Consider the following 21,449-nt stretch of genomic DNA (forward strand, 5'->3'; position numbering starts at 1 on the left):
AGCCTGGTTGATTCTTTGATGTTACCAGCTAAGGCTCCTTCTGACATGAGTTCCAAATAATCTATTTTAAAAGCCTCCGAGATTTTGAGAGTACACAGTGGTTCTGTTATGAGGAAGCAAAATGTATTTAGGTGTGTGTGTGTTAAGAATGTGGACAGTTGAGCATCCCTAATTTGAAGAATCAGAAATACCAAATGCTCCAAGAAGAAAAAGAATTTTGAGCACCAACATGAGGCCACAAGAAGAAATAAATGCCACATCTGACTTCATGTGATGGCTTAGAGTCAAAACGCAGGTGCATTAAAAATTGTATTAAATTACATTCAGGTTGCGTGTAGAAGGTATAAAGGTGTTTATAAAATACAAATGAGTTTCTAGTTTAGGTTTGGGCTCTGGTTTTTGAGATCTCTCATTATGTATTTGTGTCTCAAGCCTTTGTGTAAGGGGTTGTCTGTCTGTCTATCTATCTATCTATCTATCTATCTATCTATCTATCTATCTATCTATCTATCTGCTTAATTTATGTTGTATATGTTTTTAATAAATATATGTGTATTTATGATAGAGACTTATGTGTGTCATTGTGAAGTCTGAACTTAACAAGGACTCTGTCTTTGAGCTTTCTACTTGTATTTTCTGAGACGTTGCCTTCTACCCAATCTGCTCTGTGTGGTCATTTGGTCGACATGTCTGCCTAACTTCACCTCAACTTTCTTGGAGGGCATTTGTGGGTGAGCGTCCTCTCTAATCCCTTCTTCCCCATCTGTCAGAAATAAAGTTTGCCCAGTGAGCGCCTTTATCTGCATAATAGGCTGTGTTCTCTAAGGATTCTCTCTAAGGCACTGGGATTTCCCGCAACTCCACTTCATATCTTTCTTGGTTTAGCTGTAATAGAAGGAAAGTCATTTTTTCCAACTTCTTAAGACCTGCAGCTGGCTCAGATGGGGCCAGACAAGCGTGACTAAATACATGTCCATCCCTAAGGCAGTCATGGAACTGAGGTCTGTGGTGTCCTGACCCAATGTGATACATTTTCTGGACCAGTGGTAGCCAAAGAATGATGCTTTTAAAATGCAAGAACTCTTTTTTTTTTTTTTTTTCCATTTTTTATTAGGTATTTAGCTCATTTACATTTCCAATGCTATACCAAAAGTCCCCCTTACCCACCCACCCCCACTCCCCTACCCACCCACTCCCCCCCTTTGGCCCTGGCGTTCCCCTGTACCGGGGCACACAAAGTCTGCGTGTCCAATGGGCCTCTCTTTCCAGTGATGGCCGACTAGGCCATCTTTTGATACATATGCAGCTAGAGTCAAGAGCTCAGGGGTACTGGTTAGTTCATATGTTGTTCCACCTATAGGGTTGAAGATCCCTTTAGCTCCTTGGGTACTTTCTCTAGCTCCTCCATTGGGAGCCCTGTGATCCATCCATTAGCTGACTGTGAGCATCCACTTCTGTGTTTGCTAGGCCCCGGCATAGTCTCACAAGAGACAGCTACATCTGGGTCCTTTCGATAAAATCTTGCTAGTATATGCAATGGTGTCAGCGTTTGGATGCTGATTATGGGGTGGATCCCTGGATATGGCAGTCTCTACATGGTCCATCCTTTCATCTCAGCTCCAAACTTTGTTTCTGTAACTCCTTCCATGGGTGTTTTGTTCCCACTTCTAAGGAGGGGCATAGTGTCCACACTTCAGTCTTCATTTTTCTTGAGTTTCATGTGTTTAGGAAATTGTATCTTATATCGTGGGTATCCTAGGTTTTGGGCTAGTATCCACTTATCAGTGAGTACATATTGTGTGAGTTCCTTTGTGATTGTGTTACCTCACTCAGGATGATGCTCTCCAGGTCCATCCATTTGGCTAGGAATTTCATAAATTCATTCTTTTTAATAGCTGAGTAGTACTCCATTGTGTAGATGTACCACATTTTCTGTATCCATTCCTCTGTTGAGGGGCATCTGGGTTCTTTCCAGTTTCTGGCTATTATAAATAAGGCTGCTATGAACATAGTGGAGCATGTGTCCTTCTTACCTGTTGGGGCTTCTTCTGGATATATGCCCAGGAGAGGTATTGCTGGATCCTCCGGTAGTACTATGTCCAATTTTCTGAGGAACCGCCAGACTGATTTCCAGAGTGGTTGTACAAGCCTGCAATCCCACCAACAATGGAGGAGTGTTCCTCTTTCTCCACATCCTCGCCAGCATCTGCTGTCACCTGAATTTTTGATCTTAGCCATTCTCACTGGTGTGAGGTGGAATCTCAGGGTTGTTTTGATTTGCATTTCCCTGATGATTAAGGATGTTGAACATTTTTTCAGGTGCTTCTCTGCCATTCGGTATTCCTCAGGTGAGAATTCTTTGTTCAGTTCTGAGCCCCATTTTTTAAGGGGGTTATTTGACTTGAGTGCGGACAAAGTACTTGAATAAGAGAACAAGGGACTGCTATTATAATAGGAGAAAAGGGACCAGGGTGCAAAACCTAGTGCCTTGGAGAGGAAGGATCCTAAGAGAACACAGCCTATTATCCAGATAGGTGGCATATGCCTTTAATCCCAGCACCCTGGAGGCAGAGGCAGGCAGATCCCGAGCAATCCAGCATATACTCTTTTCTTGAGAACCTTATAGACCATCGTACAGAATAACATGTGTGCACAAACTAGCATCTCACATTGGGGTATTCAAGGACATTGTGTCACCCATCCAGGGACTCTTGATTAAGACGACAGCAGTAGATGACGTTTAAGCCCCTTCTTCATTTAGCATTTTTACTTAGTAAATAATAATGGCCAATTTAGGTTATAAAGTGGAGGAGATTTTAGAGCTCACTCTCATCAGTGTCTCACGTTGAAACTGACGCTGTCCCAGAGTGACACGTCGTGGGGAGGGTGAGTGACCTGTGAGCACCTAAGCACCTGCAGAAAATCTAAATGGTGTCATTCTTCATCTGTGAGACTGCTTAATTTCATTTTCCACCAGCAACCTTATGATATCCCGAGAAGCAGAGCTTAATAAAGTGTTGGGCTCTATTTTGCATTCTGATTTCAATATGATGAATCTCTTTTTATATTTTTTTATGGAACAGAACATACAGACTTATTGGATTGTCCATAATATGAACTATGGAATAATTGGGAGCTCATGAGATTACTGTCAGTACTCTGTGGGCACAATACTTTCCTGGTCATTTTCATTTGAAGACTGGTCCCTAGCTCTAAATCCAAATTAAGGGGTCACTTGTTCATATCTGAGCCCATCCTGTGAGGCGTGTTGGAGTGCAGTGATTGTGTGCAATGGAAGCCACTGCTCAAATGAAATTAATTATCCCAGTGTGAGCCCAGAGGATGGCAGGCAGCACATGGAGATGCTGAGATTGGGAGAGGGGAGTGTGCACCTGGAAAAGTGAGTGGGAAAGTGATGGAGACTGTCGAAAGGGTGGGCAATGATGATTGGCAATCATTTCTAAATAACATCTATGCTTAGAAAGGCTTGGTTCTTTTTCCTAAGGAGGGAAGTTACTTAGAGGGAATTTCCTCTCTTTCTCTTCTTCATTCCTCTTTCCTTTCTAGAAAAATGAGCGTGTTCCTTTTATTTACATAATAATAATAATAATAATAATAATAATAGCCAGATATCATCCATCCCTGATAATCTTGTCCCCTTTCTTCCCCTGTGACACATGCTTAGGATAAGAAGGAAGGAATGACATGTCTCTTTTTACCAATCAGGGATTTGATTTAGGTTGTTGTTGTTATTGCTGTTGTTTTTTTAATTTAAATTTCAGCGATACAAGGTGATCCGTTCATTCTTTCACTGTACGTCTCAATTTCAGTTCATAACCGAAACATAGTGATTAGAATAGAGGACTGGAGTGTTCACTGATTTCTAAAGTCTCTGAGGAAATTCTGAGGAAAACTGCTTGAGACCTCTGTAGTGAGTCTTCATAGCAATGGTGGCTGTGTGCACGTGCTTGGCAAGTAATGTGTGATTAGTAAATACTGAACTCTGGACCAGAAGCATGAGGAAAGGAATGACCCAAGAAATCAGACTGAGCGAAGACATTTCAAAACATTGAGAGTTTTAAGCCACAGACTCCATGAAAGTCAGCAGAATGGCCTGTAGAATTTTGGAGAGGAGAGATCCATTCTAGTCTATTGATAATATGGCCTTTTATCCCTTTGGGTTCCAGGTAAATGTTTTAAGAACAATGACAGGCTTAACTTAGAGATAATATGTTGAACTTTGATGTCAAGACACTATTAAGCAGGACATTTAAGGACACCAGCAAGCTCTTGCATGAATTATGCATGTATGAAACTAATAAATGGTCACAGACCGTGAGATGGATAGCTCTTAACTATGCTTGCTCGAATTAAATGGCAAATCTTAGCACACAGAGACTTTGAGAGAACCACTTATCATTTTTATTTCCTCTGTTACCCATCGCACAATGGAGAAACCTCCTCTAGGCTCAGGGGTGAATGATATGCACTTTGATTTCCACAACACTAAAATTGTCTGTTTCCTCCCTGGGAGTATTGTATACACATGGAAAATTCAAAACTGCAGAAGGGGGGAAAAGAGACAAATCAACCCCGTGTTATGATTGAAAATTAGCTGCTATTAATATTTATGTTCAATTTAAGTCAGGCATTCATTTGGTGCTTTTCAAACACAGCAATCCTGGGTGCTGTGGGAACCTGAAGGTCCCTTTAAGAGCCACAGAGGTAACTGTAGTCACTTCAAGAAGGGCCCGGCTACTACTACGATGCATCTGTAGTAGTGAAGAACAATGTGACTAATTCTGCAGGAAGGGTGAGGGAAGGCTCACCGGTGCAGCCCATTTAGACTGTAGCTGAAAGACAAGCAGGAGTATGGGAAGCTGAGATAGTGTGGGAATGGAGAAGATACCTCAGACCCAGGGATGCAGGCAACAGCGAAGGGAGGAAGGAGACTTCATGTTCAGGGCACAAGGATGCAGCTTGATGCGGCAGAAGCAAAGAATGATGGGAAGAGAAGAATAAGGGAGCAACACACCTGGAAATGCTCACTACTGACACTGTGAAGCGCTTTAGGATTTGCTGATCTGGCCCCTGCCTAATAGCCACCTCAGATTAATAGCTCATTCCAAGGTATTCAGCTTTCCTTGGCACAATTACTCAAATATATTGTCTTAAGAGTCAAAGATTTTCCTGGAGAATCAAACTTACATACTTTTCTTTTGGAGAAAAACCTTGAACTGAAATCAGTAGAGTCTTAGTAGCCACTGGCACTCAGGAGAATCCAGTGTACCCTGCGTTCTCCGGACGTGAGTACGTATCTGTTAAGTGAATGAATGTGTACTTACAAAACTTTATAAGTGTGGAAAAGAATGGAAAGCTAAGAGTCCGGGGAAGGCTGGATGTCTCAGTCACTGTGGACTTGAACTTCTTAATCCCTCCAGGGCATCTGTCACCACCACAGAAGACAGTCATAGTGAAACTATCCGAGTTCTTAAAAGGGACAAGTGAAATGCGAACATCAGATTCTAAATGAATGGGCTTCACAATTTTAAAGACACACACATTGAACAATGAGGATAGTAAAGCCTTTCATTTTCCACCTGTGGCTTTTTGTCTGCATGAAAGACTTTCAAAGGTAGCCACTGTGAACGTAGAATGATGTATAGTCAAACTAAACCCTTAAGATGATGTTCGCTGACTTCCTCCAAAGATACCCAGGCTGTCTTGGTTTTGCTTTGGTCTTAATTCTCCATTTTGCTACAGTTAAATATTCCAGCCTTTTCAGCAGGGTTAAAATGCGTTTGAGGGGGGAGGTCACACATAAAGTGGTCAAGAGCAAACTTGAAACATATTAGAATTGGTAATTAGGATGACTTGAATTCAAAGTACCGGAATTCCTTATGTTGGCTTTAGCTCTAATTTTAGTTAACCTGGTGATGGTAAGGTGTATTGCCAGATATGGTCAATGAACTACATTCCCATTAAGATAATAAGACATGTGTTTGAATATGTAATATATTTTAATTGGCAATTTCCATAACATTCAATATAGTATCTGTAAAACGAGAATAGAACCAGAACTCCACAGTCCTTTGAATGAGTAAGAGAGGCAACCAAGAGAGGCAAAGCATACAGCTTCGCAAATGGTCTTGTGCCACATTTTTTTTTATCTAAACTGGTAAGATGAAATCCTGAAGCCGGGCGTGGTGGCGCACGCCTTTAATCCCAGCACTTGGGAGATAGAGACAGGCAAATTTCTGAGTTCGAGGCCAGCCTGGTCTACAGAGTGAGTTCCAGGACAGCCAGAGCTACACAGAGAAACCCTGTCTCAAAAACAAAACAAAACAAAACAAAAACAAAAACAAAAGATGAAATCCTGAGGATCCTCCATCTCACCCTGTATATCTGACTCTCTAGGAGTCATCACTGAGGCAGCAAGGAAGCACGTAAGGATATATTTTTTATCTTGGATAATACTCTACAGTGGTAACCCAGAAGTCCCAAGGACCAACACTGCTGAAAGCTACCCAACATCTATAGATGTCTTAGGTCCAGTAATCACCTGTAGACCGTGCTCTGTGCAGCAGAAATAGTTTATAATAAATGTTGCCTGTCCCCTTCACTCAGTCCCAAGCAGGCCAAGCAAGTACTTGGTTTTGCTATCTGTGATATGCCTTCTGTATATTAAACCGTGTACACTGATTTCAAACATCCTTCCAGGGACGATTTGAACCTTTATGTACTCTGGCAAGAAAGCCTTGGTACTTAGGAGTGCTGCCTAAGGCTTCTCTCAAAGGTTTCTGCTTCTCTAAAGGGTATCTGCTTCTCCGACATACAATGGCTTGCAGACTTGGGATTCTATCATTCTTTCTCACTTCATGGTCAGTGAACCCTGCCATGAGAATCGGCTGGACTGGGTCAGCAGAAGTCAGTGTTAAGCCACAGCCCCCTATGAGACAGTCATTATGAGACACTCTTTGCCCTGGGGTCCTTGGCTGTTTTGATGCTTTTTCTATATCTGTCAGGTATGACACCTAGCTTAAGGGCCTTATTTGCAATGGGTCCTTTTCCTTTAAACTATTTTTAAATTCTTTAATCCACTGCTATGATATTCCAACACCCATCCCTTTAAGTTCTCGCTAATTATGTCCTCTCACCAAAGCCAAATTCTGAGCTCTGAGGTAATGAATCCTTTTCAAGGTGATCATGTTTAGCTCTTTAGGCTGCACACACTTTCCAGAAATGCCCAAGATCCAGGAAGCATCTGCCAGGGAGGGTAAACTTCTTGAAGTCAGTAGCCGGTAATAGGGGCAGCCTTGTGCTCTTCCTCTGGGGCTGGCGAGATAGCGTCATGGCTGAATTTCAGCTTCTCTTCCACTGTGGAGAACAAAATGTCCTCATGGCTTCAGGTGTGTGAGCTCCCTCATAGTCTCCTCCTTCCCTCTCTGGCTTCTGTATGTCACAGGCAGGACTGTGAGGACTAAGTCAGACAGATCTTCAGTTACTATCGAGTCTCGTTCTAGAAAAGGTCGGCCCTTTCTGAGGTTAGCCTCCTAGCCTGCCCTTGTGGCCTCCCTGGGATCTTGGCTGACTTTTGGGTATCATGTTTTCTCATGGATGAACTGTACCCTACAGCGTAGTCTGTGAATTAGAAGCCAGGAAGTTTTCTTTGACCTTGAAAATAGGGTTTTCTCTTTCTGTTTGGAGCTGTCCTGTTTTCAAGGCAGCTGCTTCCAATAGTGCTGGTGTGGGACTCTAGCTTCCTTCCTCAAGGAGTGCTGGAACATTTGAGAGCTACCACGAGGGCATTTCTTAGACAGCTTCAAGCAGCGCAAGTTGTCTTGGGTAAGGGCAGGTACTAGACATCTATATACTTTCAATTTGGGAGAATCTTAGTATTCCTGGAAATAGTTCCTTGGTGATATAGTGGCTGGCAGCCTGACACCAAAGCAAGCTGTCCTCCATTGAGGTAAAGGTGATAGGGCAGTCTGTCACTCCAGAAAGGTCCTTCGAATTACAAGGTCTTTCCCTGTCCTCCCTCCAGATCTCCCCAGAAGGGACCTCACATTTGTTTTTACACAGCTGTTTCTTGTATCAGGCCAGAGTGCGTCCGAGAGTTCTGAATACCATTGGGAGGGACCGTCTGCCACCTCACCATCTGCGGGCATAAGTCAGGGGAACTTGCAGAGAGTCTGAAGCTGAGAACTGGGATTTTACGTCTCCGTTCGGTTGTGCTTTGACACTTTTCCCAAGACTGCACGTGATGAACACAGCTGCAAGCACACAAACGTGCTTTTTCAGACTTTGGGTGGGGAGAGGTAAAAACTCAACCTGTTCAGTCCAGATCCAGGGCACTTGATTTGCATAACAATTAAAGGCTAGGCAGGCTGTAGCTTGGAAGTTCTACCATGAACGCCCTTCAGTTCTGACTAGCTGGAGTTCTCCATCATTTAAGCCCCTGCCTTGCTCTGTGTTTGGAAAAGCTCTTCTTGCCTTCCTTTGGTGATGGTCCCATTTGTTGTTTTCCTTCTGCACGCCATTTGATGAAGCCTGTAGCGCTTACCAGGTACCCAGAGCTTCACTGATTTTCTTAGCTTGCACTCTGCCGGTGAAATGATACTTCTCATATCTGAAACTATTAGCGTCCCTTCGTCTAGGCAGCACGCCCCTGCTCCAGATAACCAACAGCAGCGAGCATTATTGTTTCTTCTGTGCTAGGTTTCAGTACCCTTTAAATGCTTACTGACTTTCTAAAACACGTCTCGATGGTTTCTCCATTTTACAAATGATGAAACTGAGGCACAGAGAGATTAACTCCATTTGGTGAAGAGCACACATTTAGCTAAGCAATAAAAGTGACATGTCCGATGAAAGCCACCCAGTTGTACGAGAGGAAAAGGCTTATAATTCTCATGTTTTGTTGACATCTCTCAGGGTCACATAATTACTGGTCTTGACCTATGCTTGTCTCATCTCCAACAAAACTGCCTTGTTCAGGATACTTTGCGACTGTCTTTATTGACAGCTTTGATTTGTATTTAAAACAGGCTCTAGATTCTATTCTGAAATCTAGTGTTTACTAAACCACACTATTTTAGGTCCCATGGCCTCCATTATGTATCTGAAGACATGGGATGGTGTTTGTTTGATTTTTCATACACTCATGTAGGAGTCTGATTATGTTGCTTAAGTGATTTTCTTTCTACAAACCACGACTTATTTTGGCCACCCATACTATGCTAGTTACATGGATACAAGGCAGATAACGGAAACGATTGCTTGGTGAGTAAGAAAGTATATTACCAAATCAACAAATATGTTCTATAACACGTATTTGTTTCAGTTACCTGAAACAATGAACCATTGTCCTACATCAGCCTGATCGATGAATGAATCCTACACAGGATTTTAATAGGATGTCACTTCCGGTTTCCTTTCTTGATGGAAGTGTAGACTCAAAAGTTCACGTGCTTGAGTGCTGGCCTCTTGTTGGACTGGGGTGTGTGCATGGAATGCAGCGAGGGCTCTCAGAGCCCCTGGAAGCTGCAAGGGCATCCCCTTGCCCGCTGACCTTCCTTTTTCTCACCTGTGAAATGGGGAGGTTAGGTTAAGGGGCGGCTTCAAGTCAATTGGAAAGTCCTCCTGTGATCTGAGTTGTGGACATGGCTCACAAGTAAGAGTACTTGGTGCACACACCTGAAGACCAAGACCTGAGGGCAGATCTCTTGGTTCCACTTCAAAGTTTGGCCCTTGATGTCCCTAGAACTGAAATCCCCAGTACTGTGCAGGGAGCAGACAGGAGGGTTCCTGGTGCTTGCTGGCCACCCGTCTAGTGGAAAAAGAGTAACAAGCTTCAGGTTCCATGAGAGACCTTGTTTCAGAGGAAAGTGGGGAGTGTGGTTGAACAGGATATTAGACATCATTGGGTGCATGTACAGATGTGTGCATGTACAGATGTGCATAAACCACACACATACAACACACACACACACGCCACACACATTCAATTCCTGTAATACCATGGCTAGCTTTATAGGCAATCTATAATACTATTTTTGAACTCTATGTCCCTTATTTTTGTCGAGTCTTTGTGTATTGTATTCCAGGTCAGTTAGTTCCTTCCTGGCATGCCTATCTTAAAGGATTTCAGTGGGGGATTCAGAGAGACCCTGGGAACTTAAATGCTTTGGATAATAACCCAGTGAAAGATGCATTAAATAACAATGACGTTTACTTCTGTAGAAAGTTAGCTGAAAGCTGTTGGGTTTCCCACCACCGCACCATGCCACCCCTCCAAAAAAGAGCAAAGCTAAAAAGAGAGTTTGATCTCAGACTTTATGGAACTCCTCGGAACTCTGCGGTGTCAATAGAGGCTTTGTCCTGCTGAGGGTCAGGTTCCCACAGTTGGGGTAGGGCAACCATGCTCTTTCCCCTGACGTTTTATCAAACACACAGAATGGGGCAGTTCTTTAGACAAACATATGGTTTTGTGTCCCAATCACTTCCACTTTGTTAAAAGACCCTTCGAATCGGAGACCTTCTACGTGGGGTAGCAGACTCCAGACACACATGTCCCCAAGTTAACAGGTGCCTTATATGTTTACTTGTGTAAACCATCCTACAAGTTTGTGTGTCCTGCATCTGAGTCAGTCTCTCACTGAGGGTATTTTTAGCACCTCCTTACTCCGTTGAGCTCCTCTTAGGAAGTGTGATCCAAAAGGGTCAGATACTTGGCCTGTACTTAGGGGAAAACTTTGAGAGAATTCCTAAGGCCTTGGCCAGGGACTGGCTTTCCCCAAAAGAACTGGCTCTTCACAGCGTCTTTGCCACATAAGGGCTTGTGTGAGGCCCTAGGCACCGGTTGACGGCTGTCTTACCCGTGACAGATGGTCAAGACTTCAGTTTCAGCAAGTGATCCGATGCTGAGGGGGTAGGCAGGGGATTCTGCTAGCAGGCCAAGTGGCAGGGCAGCTTAGGCTAACAGTGATCCAATGTGTGCCCGGCATAGCTTTAAAGGTGATCCAATGTGTGCCCGGCATAGGTTTTGTGCTAACGATGAGCTGCTGACAGGCGCCCGAGTCCTGCTCATCTTTGAGACAGAAGATCCCTGGCTCCCTTGATGTTTTTCTCTCTGGCAAAGCCAGTGTCCTGTTTGCCTTGTCTTTCAAAACCCATTTTGGCACCAGATGGAACCCCTCACGGTGGCTAGCAGTTGTCTGAGTTCAGGATGCCAGAGGATGTGCTGACAGCTCCTTCTAACACAACCTGAATCTGGCTGTCAGGCCTGGGCTCAAATGGCTTAAACACGTACAGGCGGCAAGTATTACCAACCACAGGGAGACAGGCAGGGGGGCCCATTGGAGGGAGACTGGCAGTGATATCCCTCCCCAGCTTGTTGTTGCCTTGGGTGGGGGATGATAATCCTGTGGTTCCCTTAGTATATATTGCTATAGTTTGGATGTGAATCCCACACTGGGAACTTTTATAAAAGCTGTGGCTTTTACACCTCTCTGCACCACACAACACAAAATGTCATTGTCGTTAGAATGGGGATCATCCCTCTCCGGACCTGGGATGATTTTCATATAGAACCCAGCCCCTGCAATATGAGTATCTCATTACCACTACCTTTAGCATAGTTGATAATGTCTGAAAGCCACATGTAACTGGTTTGGTCACCTTCTGAGGCTCAGAAGAACAGGGCAGTGTAAGTGCCTGGTTGAACGAGGACTGATTGAGCGAGTGGCTGGGAAGCTAACATGCACAGTGGCAGAGCAGATCTGGGCATGGAGGAGGCCCAGGGTGGATTCCGTTCTACACAGCTGGACTTTAGCAGTGAGTCATTCATCCTAGACAGAGGTCGATAAGCTTTGGCCTCTGTGGAGAGGCCCTGGAAGTAGGGGTGAACCATTATCAGAGGCCTTCTCATTGATGGGCTTTGGGAGTTGTGTCATTCTAAATGACTTCATTTAAGAAGACTCTTACACTGCTAAGTCTTATCATTTTGTTTGAAAAAGTCATTGTTTCTCTTCAATGCTCCTACATATTCCCTCCCATTCTAAGGGAGCAAGGAGAACAGTTATTGTTCTAAAATGTGTATGTTTGAATGTGGTGTGTCTTCATGCAGTGCCTTTATGACAGAGGATCATGGGCTACATTGCTGACAGACATTTTTCTCAAAACTAAATTCAGATGGACACATCATGGAATGCTAGTTTTTCATAAGTTATTGATACTGACTTGATGGTTTTATTCTGGTGGGGCTCTAAAGTGGGGCAAAAGCTAAAGACGAAGGTATTTCTAGAATAATTTCATTGACCAGTATTTTAATGCATTCCATAGAGATATCTTGGCTCTAAAAGTAGAAGAGTATGTAGAAAATAGATGGACATAAAAATCCTCTATTACTCCCAGATAGAAAACAGATGGAGGGGTTTAATGGAAGACGACCAGTATGAATGTCCCAGTGCAAACTCTCCATTATGGGCTTGTATCACTGGAGTGGTTACTTAGTGGGACCAAGTTCTGTATCCCACACATCAGGGAATTTTTGACAATTAAAATACATTCACCAATTTAAGTGGGATTTCTTTAACCAATTGGAGACTGTCATCTTTACAAAACAACAGCAACAGCAACAACAACTATAACCAAGCAAAACCTGTCGCTCTCACTATAGAACTTATTCAGAAACTAAGGTGGGTGGAGAGACAGGAAGGTCTAAGTTCACTCAAAAATAGCTTTTGTTTAAGGCATATATCTGAGAAAAAATGATGTGGCAGTATTGGAGAAGTTGGAAAGGTTTAGTATGTCATTCCTTCTACCCATCCCAGGGCTGCTAACTTGAACATTTTATTCGGAGATGCTAAGATTTAAAGCATTTACAGTCTCCTTGCATTTATCTAGTGTACACTTTGCCATTCATCACCTGTGAACTTATAACACGTAAATTATAGGCTGTGCTTGGGGACCATGGGAATTCTCAATTAGATCCATTTGGACCCCATGTTAAATTATGATGAAGACTTGCTCTCTGAATAAAAACACTCCCTTGGGAATTTTTGCTTCTTTTGTGAGATCTGTTGGTAGTTTCAGAGTGTTCATTTCATAGAAAAAAAATGCTCCCTGGGATGCAATATCAAGCAAGACTTGTGCCTCAATTATAATATGGATTCTAATCCCACCCTGAGTTTTGCAGGAAAGCCAGGAAGAGAAGAGGGTGTGTAACCTGGAAGCGATTTCTGACTCTGAGTTCCTTGTTAGGATTGAAACACTGACCACGATCTTTGTTTCTCCACAGGTTCTTCCTGAAGTTTTTCCTTAAATGCAACCAAAATTGCCTAAAGAATGCAGGAAACCCACGTGACATGCGGAGATTCCAGGTGAGTCCCTCTTGCTTTTCTTATATCTTAATCATGACTTGAACATGAAGATGAGGGGAAAACATTTTTTTTTCTTTTCTTTCTTTCTTTTTTTTTTTTTTGGCAGAAGGTATGGAGGATAATTGTTTCTCTAGAGGTGAAGAGCAGGTGAGGCTACTGGTCCCCAGGCATCTCTGCAATCTCAGAGTTGTTTTTGTTAGACAAAAATTGGGGCTGTACCACCTGCGCCCACTGATGAAGGCAGCTGTGTCCTTAGAGCCTCATCTTGGCTTCCTGTATGGACTCACGTGATGAGACAGGCACAGATTAAGTCAACTACACAGAGACGATGGCTTTATTTGCTAAAATTTTTGTAAGTAGAGCTTTGCTGAGGAAGAGCACCAGGAAGTGACACCAGGAAGCCCCACCATGATTCTCTACTGTCTCTCACAATCTCAGCAGCTGCTAGCACCAACTACAGCTTGTAAGTGGACCCTTGAGAAGCAGACCATATCTATACCCTCTGTTCTGCTTCAGGAATGCCCCTGTACCCCACATGTACATTTTAATAAATATCTTCCAGATCTGCTGCCGTTTAAAGCACACTAACCTGATAGAATATGCCAAAGGACTGAAAACCTAAAATCAAATGGAGTGACATCTCAAACACGGGTGTTTTAAGAATGCTAGACACAATACTACTGCAACTTTACGTGTTGAGAATCCCCTAGGACCTTGTTAAAGTACTGATTGGGATGGGGGTAGGGTGGGGCTGGAATTCTATGTTTCTAACAAGCTCCCAGGTGACGTAGAACCAGGGAACAGATCGCAAGTAGCAAAGTTAAGTCCCGGCCCTGCACTGCTCTCCGTCTCACTTTGTGGGTAAGGTATTTGCCCTGTCAACGTTATTCGTGCTTGCTCAACCTGTCACAGAGACAGCTTGCTGTTGAAAGTTTGCTCCTACGCCTGTTTAGTCAGCTCAAAGTGCAGTTTTAAGTGTATAGGCTCCAAAAGGTGCTTGATAAATTTCAGCTATGGGATCTCTGAAGGGAAATAAGGAGTTTCTGAGCATTGATTGTGGATGTCAATATCATAGTCTTCAAAATGATTTTTTTTAAAAGAAAGTGAGACTTATTAGTCTCATTAAAGAATAAATCCCGTGGAAGGATGTTATCGTCTCCTGAGATCTTAGAGAATTTCTATAAAATCATGTTAGCCTTACCACATTTAGTCTTGATAGAGCTGTATCTGGAGAATCCAATAAAGTTTTAGTTTCTTAGAAACCATTTCCTGTCCACCTCTGCCTGCAAATGGTGATGCTACTGTTTTCAAAGTATCTTTTTTCAGCTTATGCTATTTGATAGCTTGCTGCAGTTTTCAGATGTATAATTCCTTTGGTCAAGTTTGAGTAAGGAACAAATATATACAGGCAATTTGAATGAAACAATTTGTGTATAATAATCATGAGTTTGTCATCATCTATACTATATCCCTCAGGGCAGTAGAACTGGATGGACTTTGGTGATACTGGGGGTTGCTGCTTGAAGAATATTTATGTAGAGTTTTACAGGACCTGCTAGTGAGTGTGGGTCTTAGAAATATAGCTCTGAGGCAAGACAAGAAGTCATTTCAGTATTTTCTTTTTGAGCATTGGGAAAAAAAAGCCACCACTTGTTTATAAGATAGTGTATAAATGATAAAGTTTGGCTTTGAGGGAAAATTTGAGGGATAAATTTAATTAAGCCCTTAATTTAATCTAGAACTTCTTAACTTGGGCACAGTGAGTCTCTCTCTCTCTCTCTCTCTCTCTCTCTCTCTCTCTCTCTCTCTCTCTGTGTGTGTGTGTGTGTGTTGTGTGTGTGTTCTGTGCATTATAGGATGATCACTTATATCACAGTCATGGAATAGCAATAGAGAACAGCCCATTTTCCTTCACATGACTAATGAAGGGTCTCTAGACATTATTAGATGCCATTGATAAGAAGAAGAGAGACAAAGTAACCCCTGATGGCAAGCTACTGGTTCTTCCCTACACTTGATGACCTTTGACTAAGTTCACGGTGACAACATTGGTGCTATAGTAACTGCATCCTTTGATTAGGAATAATTGTCTTCCTACCCAAGGTCTATACTGACCTTTAAATACACATGACTGATGTGAATGCTGGCAGCGCTCTTGCCTTTTTGACCCCCACAGAGATTCTAAATAGAAAGAGCTTTCTCCAAAGGAATAGCTACCTTGGCCACCACAGACACAAGCCCAGGATTCAGAGAAATTGTATCTTTATCAGCCAGGACAAACTTCTTGTTGGATCTTGGGTTCAACCTACTGTGTTTCCATCACCCACTCTGAGCAGTGGGAACTGTGGGCTGAAGGTCTTTGAAACCTGGTTCATGGATTCAGTTTAGCTGTCTAGTTGCTTGGTTGAACCTTAAGCCTATGACCTCCACAATGAACTCATGATCTCCCTCATTTATTTTTTTTCCTCTCCTTGTCAAACTGGATTCTCCTCCTTTCTTCTCTGCCATGGTTTATTTCTAGCTAACTCCATTAATTTCTGGTAGATGACTGTTCATACCAGTATCTGTATTCATTTAATTCCATATTCATATGTGTAGATGCTATGTCTACCTTTAAATATATCCATGGACATTGCTGTTGATAATGATGATAATGATGGTGATGATGCAGAAGAAGATGAAGCTAACATTAATTGAGTGCTTATTTCATGACAGGTATAACGTGAAATGTTTTACACGAATTATAGCTATTGTCAGAGCATCCCTATTAAAAACATGCAAATATGGATTATTCCCATTTCAGCAAGAAAAAAGTGAGCTTAGAGCAGTAAAGGAGTTCTGTTGAAATTATATCCCTGTCAAGTGGAGGTTCAAGTCACACACTGTGACTTGGCTATTACCTAATGCTTTGGGACAACAAAGAACTTATCCAGAGTCTGTTGCTAGATACTTGGTGAGGCAAAAAGGATATCTGTGAACATCCAAAATCCATATCAACACCCTAGGAATAAGTGATAGAATCGCAGGAGAGCTTAGAAAAGTCTTCCCAAAGAGACTTCATGCATGTGGATTCAACCTAACCCAAGTTCATGAAACAGGTGGGCTACAGCCCTGAGTAGTTCCTATTTGTGGGGAAATTTGGAAATTCAGCAACTATATGAGCATAACTCTTGCCACAAATGGCAGTTTGGACCAATTCTCTAGGACAAGAAAGCCCCCTTTGTGCATTGCAATGGAGTGGGGCCGCCCTTAGACATCTAGAGGATCTTGAATTTGAGGTTCCCAAATCTTAGAATCTCAGGATCCAAAAAAGGGAAGGGTGTGTACAAGTGCACGCACACATTCCTGATAGTGACTGAAGGTTCCCTACAAACAAGGGATATTTCTGTCTCTTGTTTTCATAGCAGAGACATTGAGACTCTGGTTTTATGCACTTTTTATGTCCCTGTTGTCCATGAGAAGAACTGAAAAGGGTCTCTTTGGTATGAACAACTCTGATCCACTCTTTGCATATAAGTAATATTGAAAGGCCAACTTCCAGAAAGTACTGACAGATGCATCCTTCATGGCCCAAGAGATGGTATTCGTCAGCTGTCCTTGATGTGGCTTCTCTTTTGTCTCTTTTGTATGTTTCCCTCATCAGTCCTATCTTCACACAGTCAAGCTACTTTGTGTCTCCTCAGAAGAGCAATCAGAGACCCATGTAGGTGTCCCAGAAAGGCATAAGAAAGGTTGCTGATCTCCTGACGTGTGAAGACATTCTGTAAGGCTGACTTAGCCTTACAGTGGCTGACCTTCTGTGTAAACAGAGACTTAATTACACAGGTCATGTCAATTAGTGTGACCTGAGTGTTCTAAAAAAATTAATCACTTTCTGAAAAGCTTAGGGAGTGTGGCATAAGCCTTGTAGAAAACTTGGTACAATCTCTTTAAAAAAAAAAAATGGATGTCTTCTTTTTGAAATCCCTAGGCTGCAGTTAAGGTAGCATACCTGCTTAAATACAACAGTGGATACAGGCTTCATTTAGTTGTGGTGGGTGTGGGGGAAGGGCAAAGGAATGAGAAGGGGGGCAAATTAGGGCTAGAAACAGCTCACGACACAGGGAGCAATTCGGTGTGACTAAATGAGCCCATTTCTCTAGCCTGACAGTAAAAAGATGCTAATGTTAAGGGACCATGTTAAAGCCGTGTCACAGTCTGGCTTTCAACTGACAGGAGCCAGACAATTCAAGGTTCAGATTTAAATCCTGGTCCCCCTCTTTCCTTGCTGGGACTGGCAGATGAGAGCGGTGAAGGAGGAGCAAGAATTGGGCTCAAGTTATCATCAGAGTAGAAACCACAAGACTGGGAGACTGAAGTAAAATATAAACTTCCAAATTCATCTTCTCCCTTCAGCAAAGTTTTTTGATAGGCCATAACTTCTGCATCTGTCTAAAAATGCGAGATCTGTGACAACAGCATATATGAATATAGATGTAGGATATATTCTCTCGTTCATGTGTGCAAGCACTCAGCAGTATTTATTAGAATGCTAGGTGGTAAGTCTATAATGACAAATGCAAAAGATAGAGCCTTTGCTCTAATAAAACTGATATTTTGGTTGGGGGTGATTTTAGGGCAAGAGTCACTCCTGTAACTTATAGACCAAATAATATATCCTGGCTCACACGTAGACCAAAGAATTTCTAATGGCTCACATATAGTAGACTACATGCTGGTGGTCATGCTTTGAAGAATAGATTCCCCCCATAATATTTTAGAGTCTTTTTGTCTTTATGGAGGCAGAGAGGGGTGGGGGATGCATAAACATAGTTTACAATGTCTTTAGAGTCTTGGCTTAGAAATAGGCCTTGTCAAACCTACTCGTTTTCTATTGGCTAGTAGCCAGTCACATGACCAGTGTGGGAGGTTTGCCAATGCCTAGTGATAAAGCAGGAAGGAGAGAAAGTAAATGTGTAAGGAATGAGTTTCCATTAGCTGTCACAATGAAGATATGTAAAGATTAATAGTTATAAATAATGGGAAAGTGTGGTTACTGCCATAAAGAACATGAATCAGGATATTCTGACAGAGAGAGGGAAAAAAATATACAGAATTAGAGATGGCATCCTACCTTGAAGTGTGAGATCAAGGAGGGTGGTATTGAAGGTCAGAGCTTCGTCTTAGAAGTACCACAGTCAGTTCTTCACACCCATGGATTTTCCTTCTGCAGGTTCAACTAAAGCATCATAAAAACCATGCATATGAGCTGAACATGTATAAAACTCTTTTGGTCACCATTCCCCAGATGCGCAGTATCTCATAATCCTAGTGTCCAATAGTCTAAGTAGAGATCCTTTAACTATATGGGATAATATAATGCTAATGCAAAATATTGCCATTTTAAAGGATCTCTGCTTTCTTGTATGTGTGTGTGTGTGTGTGTGTGTGTGTGTGTGTGTGTATAACAACTTTTCGCAGATACCAAGAGATGACTTTGTTACATCATTCTTGGAAAAGCCAGACCAGGGCCCTGAGCAGAGCAAACAACTAGAACAAACTCATTTTGTCCTGTCTAAACATTCTTCCTTCCCTTCGTCATTTGGATAGGGGATAAAAGAAGTCATTAGGTTATTTATCTCAGATTTCTACAACAAAAAAAAAGTGTTTTTCTTTTCAAAACTGTTTTGACACAGGTTATGGCATGAAAGGGCAAGTTTTTAAAGTGAGTCATAAAATGGAGAATTTTGTTATTTGCTTTAAAAAGCCAGGGTCTTTTCTAATCAATATTTTATAGGCTGTGATTATAGCATTCGTATTATACACGCCCATGGTGAAGCAGAGTGCTTGAAAGTCACTTAACAAAGAAGGAAGCATTTTCTTCTCCTTTGTCCTCCCTACTTCCACTCTCTTCCCCACTTGTATCCACTGACAAAACAATCCATCTTACAATGAAATTCTTTCTCAACAGAATTCTGGGAGTCTGACCTCCCTCCCCCTTCCCCTCTCCCTTCTCATGAAGAATAATTCCAAGAGGTAGCCTGCTGATTAATTATACTGAAAGCAACTCTATGGTAGCTTCAGAAAACAAGATTAATTCATGAAACATGGTCAAACGTGAGGAATCTTCAACCTGGTCTATGAAATCATCACAGCTCGCTGGGCCAATCTGTATCTTGGCATACGCCTTGTTCTGAGCCTTGGCAGACAGTATGCATCACTGACAAGGGATCCTTGGGGGTGGGGCTTGATGAGAGGTGGATGTGCACTTAGCAGAAGTAGCTCCACATTAAGTATGGCTGCCTCAGAAGAAAATGTAAAATGCAAACAAAGTTGGTTGTGAAGTGTTTGGCTGGACCAGTGACTGCCTATGGCTGTTGTTCCTGGAGTGGATATTGGCATAAGAGCTTATGGACCAAACTATTCTACTTTTAAACTTGGAATTTAGCAGGCTGTGGCTATTCTTTAGTCCTAATTGATCCTTTAACCTCTCTCTTCCGATGTTAGGTATTAAACTCCAAAACTAAACCAATAGGAACTAAGATCTCGAAAACAAACAAACAAACAAACAAACAAACAAACAAAAACTGGTCTGCACTTTGTTTATTGCTACTTCTCTAGTATATGCAATAATATCTGACATACAACACACACAAGGTAGACTCAGTTTATTCCTATGATTGGTGTGTCTGTGGTTGCACACTAGTGAGTGATGGGCTTGGAATCCAATAACGACTATCTGATCCTGGAATCCTAGTTGTTGACCAGAGTTACTGTGTCATGTTCAAGTCCACAGATGGTGCCTGACCTTTCTCCCTGTTTACTTCAATGAATAAGCACAGAGTACCAGTGAAGTACCAGCTACACCATCAGAAGTCATCAGGAGGTGTCTACACCCGCTGTGTGAGGGATGAGAGTTAGCACAATCTCAGCTCAGAAGCCAGGAAGGCCAGGAGCTGATCTGGTTTCCACAGGTTTCCAACTCCTTCTGTACAGACGGGAAGTATCTGCTCCTGTCATCCTCTCCAGAGAGAATCTAACTTTGCCCTGAGCCTCCAGCCTAGATTTAATTCAGTTAGCCTCTCTCTGCCTCCAGCAGTTCCACTCTGTTACATCCTGGAGGTTCACACGTCCTCCATAATTTTTAATGACTTATTGGGGAATCTCTCAACCAGATAGAAACTAGCAATCAGGCACATTTCTGAGAATATCTCATTTCTTATCAGTCAAGGATATTTTAAAGGACGAAGTTAATGAAGACCTAACTGCTGCAGACCATTTTTACGTAAATAATATTTAAACTGTCACCAGGCACCTCCAAACCACCCATTTGTATTGGAAATAAACCAGTGAGAAAGGCACCCAGGTAGACTCAAGTCAGGAATCCACACCATTGTGAGTGAGAACTCATTGAAAAGCTGGACGCTTTGCTTCAGGTTCACCTATGCTTAGAATTTGTCCTCTGGCTTTGAGGTCACTTCAAAATACCCCAGTATTGCCATGATGAGCAGTGTTGTAACTATAGAGGATCTGTTACCATTTTTTCCCATAGGAACCTCCGTGATGATATTACTTTTCAATCTGATGGTTTTTATAGAGAAAAAAAATCATACTTCCTATTTTAAAATGATTTAAATGTAAAACCTACCAGCTCAGAGATGATCACAAGCAGCTTTCCCATACCGTGTTGGCATGCCCTCAAACAAGTTACCAAATACTTGTATGCAGCCTTATTTTCAATATATCATTTTTTGTATGATTATGGGCTGGAATTGGTATGTGCACATGGGGTCAGCAACCTGTGGAGCCTGGAGGTGTCAGATTCCTCTGGAGCTGCAGTTGTAGATGCTGGAAACCAAACTTTGGTTCTCTGCAAGATCAGTAATTGATCTTAACAGCTGAACCCTCTTTTCTGCCCCAGTGCAGCCTTATGTTGGATGTGTTTGGCCTCTCCTTTTTGCAGTATTGTTCCCCTTTACTATGCTTGAGAACTCTAAGCCAGAAGCCACGAGTGGTCTTGAGTCTCTTGTGATTCCACTGTTTGCTGGACCTGCTCAAGAAGTAGTCTTTGAAGAACATCAGACTATT

The 21,449-nt window shown here is 42.3% G+C and overlaps 1 protein-coding gene across 16 annotated transcripts in view; it reads left to right on the forward strand.

Annotated features, from left to right (window-relative positions):
* The window catches only part of Ebf1 (early B cell factor 1), a 389,997-nt gene that overhangs the window by 237,692 nt on the left and 130,856 nt on the right, over positions 1–21,449 (forward strand). For all 16 annotated transcript variants that reach the window (NM_001362575.1, NM_001362577.1, NM_001362579.1 and 13 more), the window contains one exon: positions 13,301–13,382. In NM_001362575.1, the coding sequence (NP_001349504.1) occupies positions 13,301–13,382 (82 nt within the window). The remainder of the gene's footprint in view (positions 1–13,300; positions 13,383–21,449) is intronic.

Source organism: Mus musculus, chromosome 11 (genome assembly GCF_000001635.26).
Source record: "Mus musculus strain C57BL/6J chromosome 11, GRCm38.p6 C57BL/6J".
Taxonomy (NCBI): domain Eukaryota; kingdom Metazoa; phylum Chordata; class Mammalia; order Rodentia; family Muridae; genus Mus; species Mus musculus.